The sequence below is a fragment of the Tupaia chinensis genome, unplaced genomic scaffold (genome assembly GCF_000334495.1).
Source record: "Tupaia chinensis unplaced genomic scaffold, TupChi_1.0 Scaffold147554_1, whole genome shotgun sequence".
Lineage (NCBI taxonomy): Eukaryota > Metazoa > Chordata > Mammalia > Scandentia > Tupaiidae > Tupaia > Tupaia belangeri.
This window is the reverse complement of record NW_006207406.1, coordinates 1587778-1596043: the sequence shown is the minus strand read 5'-3', so window position 1 is coordinate 1596043 and position 8266 is coordinate 1587778. Positions and strand designations below refer to the sequence as shown.

At 41.5% G+C, this 8266-nt stretch overlaps 1 protein-coding gene across 13 annotated transcripts in view; it reads right to left on the bottom strand.

The window, feature by feature from the left end:
• The window catches only part of CAST (calpastatin), a 129633-nt gene that overhangs the window by 32088 nt on the left and 89279 nt on the right, over positions 1-8266 (bottom strand). For 11 of the 13 annotated variants that reach the window (XM_014584751.2, XM_014584753.2, XM_014584754.2 and 8 more), the window contains 4 exons: positions 5132-5215; positions 3988-4035; positions 2745-2840; positions 171-266 (listed from right to left, as the gene is read on the bottom strand). In XM_014584751.2, coding sequence (XP_014440237.1) covers positions 171-266; positions 2745-2840; positions 3988-4035; positions 5132-5215 — 324 coding nt within the window. Of the gene's footprint in view, positions 1-170; positions 267-2744; positions 2841-3987; positions 4036-5131; positions 5216-7318; positions 7515-8266 lie in introns of those variants that run through there. The other 2 variants (XM_014584755.1, XM_014584756.1) reach the window with 1 other exon arrangement.

Here is an 8266-nt window from a genome sequence, read left to right as displayed (position 1 = left end):
TCTGAACCTCTCTGGTAAAATTAAACTAAATAAATAAATACATAAATAAATAAAGTTAAATAAAATCATTCTTAAAAACTAATAATGTGATGGCAATACATGGCAGTAAGTGATGAGAGGAAGAACAGAACTTTCTTCAGACATCTCTCACTGCTTGGGAAAGCACTCACCGAGGCAGCTGGCTTGGCCGGAGCTGACTGTATTGAGCACATGGAGGTCCGAGGCACCACCTCTGCCACAGGGGTTGGGGCAGCAGCCTTAGATGCCTAAGGAGAGAGGCAGGTACTCTGAATACCTTTAGGAATATGCGGGAATAAGATGCAACAATGATGGACCAAGAAGACACTCTGCTGCATTAAACGCGGGAGCATGAGTCTCTCAAATGTGTAAGGAATGGTCAGTCTAGCAAGGCACATTAAAACACGCCAGTTACCATTATCTTCACTTGGTTTACAGCCCAGCTTAGTTAGGTTATTTAACCAGGTCTCTCTGAGGCCTGGTTCCATAGCTGTAAGATGAGAACAGTGGCAGCACCTTCATCTCAGGGGTTGTTACGGGGCTTACATGAGATAAGCATCGCAAAGTGCTATGCACAGTACATGGGAACACCATCAGCTCAATAAATTTGAACAAGTATTGCTATTATTTGTATCATTTACTTGTTATATAATAATAAAATATCCACCTATTATGCAAAGTAATATATAAAATGATGAATGGTTATAAATCTTGGAAGTTATAAATACCTAGGTACAAATGTAGGGTAGTAATACCGTGCCAGAAGATCTCAATGATTGGTCCCTGGACTAATAGCTTCAGGGCGACCAAAGAACTTAAAAGAAATGCAGATTCTTGGGACCTACCCCAAGGCACTAAATCAGAAATACTAGGAGAGGACTCTATCAGTCTGTGTTTTAGCAAACCTTCTGGGTAATCCTGATGCATGTTAAAGTTTGAGAAACACTTTTATTTTATCACAAGAGTAAATTTCAAGTAAATTGTTTTTAATCCACACATTTATGGAAGTCATTCCTGTATGTAAGGCGCTTAGCAGATGATGATTAATAGGGTAGGTATCTTCCTCCAAAGAACTTATAACCTTAATTAACTGTTAGAGTTGAAGAAGGACCGATACAGCTAAAAAATTGTAACAAATGTTTTAACAGGGATATATATTTTTTTTAAAAAAAGAACGAATGAACTACAGACCCCCTGCCATGTTGTTTTCTGCTCAATAAGGAATGGAAGGGTGGGGCCAGCAGGTAGCATGGCAGCTAAGGTGCTGGACTCCCACATGGCCACCTGTGGTTTAAGTCCCAGACCTGGCAGCTTGAAAGTCTACATCTGGTGCTTGTGTGTGCATGTATGCTCAAAATCTCTACAGGAGAATACTGCAGCATGAATATCCCCCTGGAAGGGTGATTTCTCACTCTCCCCACCCCCCCTCCTATGAGCACATGCTTCCTATGACAAAAACCTAAACAAACACAAAAGGACTGGAAGGATGGTGTGGTTTAGGGAGGGGATGACAGGAGACAAGGCTGTATTTTAGCAGGGTCTTAAAAGGGGACCAGCAGATGGCGTAATGGTTACATCACTGGACTCCCACATGGCTGACTATGGTTTGAGTTCTGGACCTGGAGGCTTGAAACTTAGGCTGGGCACATTTGCGTCCAAGATCCTGAGAGAAGAACAGAGGAGAAGAGAGTGTGGAGTGGCCATCACCCCTGGGTGTGTGTGTATGTGTGTGTGTGTGTGTGTGTGTGTGTGAGTGTGTGTGTGATTTCTTGCTTTCTGTGAGTGTGGGGATGGTGGTGTGATTTCTTGCTTTCTCTCTGTCTCTTGTTAGCATATGCACTCTATTGCAAAAAATCTCACTCTCTAAAAAAAAATTAAAAACAAACAACAAAAAAAGGATGAGTAAGATTAGTTCATCTAGAGTTAGGAGGAAAGCTTAGCCCAGACAGAAGGAACCAAAAGACAGTCTAGTGATGCAGGGACTAGACTGCATGGTGGAAAAGGAACAGGGGACCAGAAAACAGTAGTAGAAACATTTTTTTTGCAGGAAATGGAAAGCTCCTAAGGGTTGGAGAGTGGAATGGTATGACTACAAGCATGCAGAGAGATAAAATACTGGCGGACATAAAGGATGGGTATGAAGGAGCCTGAAGAAAGGCCACTGTCGTTCTGAGGTGAGGGCAATGACAGCTTTAAGTAGGTCAGCTGCAAGAGCAGGAGGAGGAAGGAAGCCTGGGCTGAGAGCTTTCCTGGAGGAGTAATTACAGACCTCACATAGCATTACTGTCAGGTCGGCCTGGGGAAAGAAAACACATCCAGAAAAAGAGAAGACTAAACTCATAACATATGGATGGCACAATGGGCTTTTTCAATCACCACTTCATGTTAGAATAGTTTGGGTCTCACAATTTTAAAAAAGTTTGCTATAGGGTGCATGTACTCACTCAAGAGAGACACAGAGAAAGAAAGAAGACAGCAATCCCAGGGAGGGATAGCCACACTGCAATCCCTTCTTCTCCATTTTCTCTTGGGATTTTGGGCACACATGTGCATGTGCCCGGCATCTCTTATGCTGCCAGGTCCGGGACTCAACCACACAGTCAGCCATGAGGGATCCAGCCGCCCCAACCACCTCACCATAGATGGCCCTGGTCTCACATTTTTTAAAGATTGCATAGAAACATGAACTAGCTCAAAACTAGAGATTTATATTTGTAGAAACATACTTCTGATTTTTTAGTTGGTTTAGACTGTTTTTCTTTACGTTTACTCTGGTCAAAATCTTCTGAAAGTTCATCAATGAGTTCTGACTCACTCAGCAGCTGTAATACAAGAAACATTACGTATTATGAAGTGACTATTTTTACTCCACATAAAGGTTTTCAAAGAGCAAACATTTTTTTTTCTTGAGAAACACAGATTAGGCCATATTTTAGGATCTAAACCCCGACTAATATATGTAGAGCATATTTCTCATTTATCAATGTAAGATAAATATGCCATGCCACAAATAAGGAATCTGAGATGCCTCAGCCCCAGAGAAGTGTTAATGGTTTACTTAGTCAAGTTCTCCTGACACTTCAATTTCAGAAGAATTTTGTTCAAATAAAATTTCCTGTTCTCTCCTGAGGAAGACCTGGATAGTTTTCAATATAATTACTGCCTTTCTACTTCCTAATGAGTAAGTCAGAGAAAACAGAAGTCTTACACTCCCCTTTCCTGAGACTAGTGGGTTTGCAGCAGGGAAGTCTGCTTTTGTTAGTATTATTTATAACATGGAGATTTATACTGATAACAGTAACCTGTGACAGACGGGCATACGATTCAGAAGCTGGGCCCCAGCACTGAACAGTGCTGGGCCCCCGATCTGAGTCCTGGCCTTAGTATTTTCTAGCTAGGTGAAACTGAACTAATCCCATGAACCGTCTCCGTCTCACTTTCCCCAGTGTAAAATGGGAATAATAATAATAATGCCTTCTTCACTCAGTGAGGACTCAAAAAGACAACAGAGAAAAAGCGTTTATTGCCATGTCAGGCATGTAGTAAGTGATTAATAAATGGTGCCGATTTGCATTATTTCAGCAGGTCATGATAATGGGTCCCAGCACTTAAGGAAAGGCAATAGATAACCATCGGACTATGTGATGCTGTGATTAGGATCCATCTCTAAGTGCTAACTGAATCTACTTTAAGGGTCTTTTTGTCATCAACTCCTAAGATCAATGAATATTTTCTTGAAGCTTACAGTCCAGTAGTAACACATAGTCTTGTTATACTGTCTTATTTCATCAGAAAAGCAATCGTCATGAAAAGGAGCTTGAGTGTCAGCGGTTACCGACAGCAGTCCCCTCTCCTCGGTACTAGGCTGGCATGCAAGCCTCCACAGGGAAGTGTGGTCTGTCAAAACCACCTTAACTACATGTTACATTTCTATGATTTTTTAAGTACCAGAAAAATGTATCTCCTAACCTTGGGTTTTTCTTCAGGTTCTGGCAGTAATGGTTTTCCATCTTTATCCTGTAAATGAAATTGGAAATTCAGTGGAAATGAAACAGAAAATATTGCTTTCATATCACATTAAGTTTACTTTCAGGGATTACAGATACAAGAACTTATTTTTTCTCATACTTGAAATTGTGGTTTAGATTTACTTTTCATGAAGTATCAGAATAAAGGAGTTGAGTTGTAAAGATCAAGAGACCAACTGTTACCAAATATGTACATTTACTGTCCTTTAAAAGTTACTATAATTTTTTTCTCTGTTGGATAAGGCAATAGAATAAAACACACACACACACACACACACACAAAGAGTTCCTTGGCAAGAAAGATACAGCTACATTAATGAAACATTTAAATTTCAATTCACCAACCTGGAGTGACTAGCTATCACTCAGAATTTTGTTTCATTTTTGGGATATGAGGTTTCACCATTTATACTTCTAAAAATAAGAAACTTTTCATATGTATATGGCAACTTCAAAACTTTTGGGGAAAAATAAAGTATGAGTTCATTTTGGTGCAAAAATTGTTTGAAATCTATACAGCATTTTTTACAAAGATGCACACTGCCCATACACTTTTTGAAGATCCTCTCATGTAGGCATATATAAAAAATGCATGTTTTTTTCCCATCATATGTCTCTATGTGTGATTTCCAAGGGAAATTACAAATATAATTATAGGCATTAGTCCACAAAAAATCAGAAACAACACAACGAAACCACCTTAGCTGAGAATACTGGTAAATAGTTACACATTTATATTTGCCACTTAGAAGAGCTATGGTGCTAATACTCATACAGTAGTTGGAGGAAAAATTGTTCCCAAATGTCCCATCTGTTTAAAGCTAAGGATCTATACCAAGCATTGCTAAGAGCTAAACACTAGGATTGGTGGGGGTTTCAAAGACCACATGGCCACCTCTGAGGAGAAAGAACAACCATCCCTCAAGGTGCCGCCTTCAGAGAGCAGAGAAGAAAGGGCCAAGGGTCTTCAGAGTTAATACGTGAACTGGGACACACAAATCCCTAGTGTCAAGGGTCCAGACACAATGCGAGGTGACCTGAAGGTAAGATGAGCCTGCTGCGGTATTCACGTGGTTAAAATTTACCGTGGCTGGTTTCAGTCTGTATTCAGACGGCACTGTCTCATCATCCTCACCGCACTTCTCTCGTTTTTCCTCTTTCGCTTTTGCCTGATGAAAGTTAAAAAAAAAAAATAAAAGGCAGTTGGATAATTCATTTAAACTGAGATTATATCGCAGGCTTTGTGTATTTCATGAGTACTATGCAGAAGATCGAGTCAGATAAAAGAGTCTGGAAGCACAAGGGCCTGGTGAGCAGCTGGACAAAGGCGGCAGGAGTGGCTGAGGGAGGGACAGCAGGGCCAGGAGTCCCGTCAGGGCTCCCTCTGCTCTCAGGCTCCGTGACCTTGAGAAGCCATGCAGTCTTTCCCTGTCTGGTTTCTTCAATTGTAAACTGTGGCCTCCACTAATCCATACCTAGCTCACTGACTTGTGAGGATCTCCAGAGAAAAGTAAAAGATCCTTTGAAGATAGTGAGCAGAGGGCAGCAGTAGCTGCAAATAAACACACACGTTTGTGTGTGTGTGTGTGTGTGTGTGTGTGTATTTAGGTTTTTACCATAGGTTGCATATGCTTGCTGGAGAGAAACAGTGAGGGAAAGTGAGAAATCACCTCCACCCCCACCCCCACCCCCAGGGGAATGGCCATGCCACCATCCCTTCTCCTTCATTCTCCTCTTGACTCAGACTGCAGTCCACCATGTGGGAATCCAGTGCCTTAACCATCATGCCACCTGCTGGCCCCTAACTGCAAATACTTGAATAGCTTTATCTGCATTACTTAAGCAGGCAGCTATCCAAGGTGGGGGAGGGAACACACCGAATTCTGTTAAGCTCAGTTCAGAGACGCTTCCCATCCCATCCCAAATCTTGGCTAATCCATGGGTTACCGGTTTTACCTCTTTTTGACAAGGGCCCCTTTGAATAGCTCCTGGACTTTGCTGTATCACTGAGCCATGAACGACTAACTATATTGGAAATAAAAGTACACAGCTAGGGTAGACGTTGACTTCCGGAGTACAACATGTACAATTTAAGCTCCTGGGGAGCAGTATGAAGTTTCATGATATGCAATAATTTGTAGCTTTATCAAGGCATAGATTTAATTCACACACACACCAAGGGAGGAAGATCACTTAGCAAATTTCAACTCAACCCACTGCTCTGTCTAAATCCCAGCATGATGGTACTGCATGTTTCCATCCAGTGGTTAATGGGTTAATTTAAAAATACTTACTGAGAACTTTTAATGAGTCAGGCACTGCTTTAGGCTTTGGAATCTACATTTTATTGTTCTACAGACATACTCTCATTAAGGTATGAATTTTTTTTAAATTGAGAGATTTTTTTTTTTCCCTATAGGGCATGCGTGCTTGCTGGAGAGACAGAGAGAGATACAGAGAGACAGAAAACAAGAAATCACCCCCCCAGAGGGGATGGCCATGCTGCAATCTTTTCTCCTCCATTCTCCTCTCAGGATTTGGGGCATGCATGTACACATATCTGGTATGAGTTTCAAGCCATTGAGTCTGGGACTCAAACTGTGGTCAACTAAGTGGGAGTCCAGAGACATAATCATTATACCATCTGCTGGTCTCAATACTTTTTAAAAAATGTCATTATATTCTACAGTAGCATATGGAGGAAATCCTATCATCTAGTGGTATTCCCAAATTTGTTTCATATCATGATATATTATAAGCAGGCATGTCTGGAGGACCAGATAACTTTCCACAGAGCGCCCCCTAGTGTGAAATCTGCTGAAGAGGCAGAGGACGCCTACAGGACAGCAACCTTTATGAGCCTTATCACAACATTGGGTTATCCAGTTTGTAAAGAAGTCACCACCAGGCACTAAGAATTACAGCCTAATAATTTAAAGGATCGAAAGATACTCTTAGGCAATAGTTATATTTTGTACATGATTTAAAAAGGAAAGCCAGTCTGTTGTAAGAGCAGAAAAGAAGGGTTCTTTTTGCTGGAATTTTAGTTTACTGCTGCTCTGAGGTTTACTAGGAGTAACATTACACTCATATACATTCTCAAACTAACTACCATACTGCGTTACAAGTTAATTTTACGACACTTTTCACACCTACTTATTTGATTTTAGTCACTCTAAGTCTCTTTTTGTCCTAGGATCTATAGCATGTTCATGCCTTCTCCACCCCACATTGTGCTGTCATCAGAGTTTCCTTTTTGCCCAATACATTACTTGGTCCTGGAGGCCGGGCACCATCTCTCCCACTCCCTTGTGTTCACCATCACCAAGCTGATGGTGCCACATTGCAGCCGGGGAGTCCTCCAGGAAAGTTGAAGAGAGAAACTGGCCCATCTTGGACCGAGATGGTCCCAGACTTGGGGGGAGTTGCCAGGAGTCAGGGAGACTTCCCTTCCCTGACAACTCAGAACAGGAAGTGACAGCGGAAGCATTGTGACAGCAATGCCTGGAAGCCTTTCTTCTCTGAGCTAAGGGGGGCAGGGAGTGAGTCATTCTGGGTCCCTGGGCTGTTTCCATTTCTCACTTTGTTAGGAAAGGACAACTTTCTCCTTTCTCTCCTGTTTTCCCTCAGGAGACAGTAGAGAAATTCTACAAAAATTATAATAGACTACGAAAACTCTCCTACACCAGATACAAGCTGGCTCTGGCTCACAGGCTGGTTAAGGTCTCGGTGTGAAAGGGGATAAACACTCACCAAAATCATACTCTAAATGTGTAGGAGCTTCAGTTACTGAGTAAATGTTCTACTTTGAGACAAACTGTCAACATCTTTTCCCACAGCTGTACAAGAAAGATCTTCCAACTCTTTGCATGGCCACCTCCCACACAAAGAAAAGCCCCCAGAACACAAATTTCGGATTTCCACGACAGCAGATAGACCTCACTATTTCTCCCCAGGCCACTGCCTCCTTGTTATCTTGTTTAGTCAGGTCTCATTTAAGCTTTGGCAAAGGAGACTAGCGCTCATTTTCAATATTAACATTTTGGATGTTTACAAGACAAACATGCAACTCTCCCTCTTGGTTGTGAACTGCCCAATACCAAATATCTAAATTAAGTAGACTCTGAAAGCAAGAAAAAGGAAAGAATAGTTCATTTTTCATCTCCAGCAGAAGAAAAGTTGTGCAACAATTCTCAACATGCAAAATGCATTCATTTTTG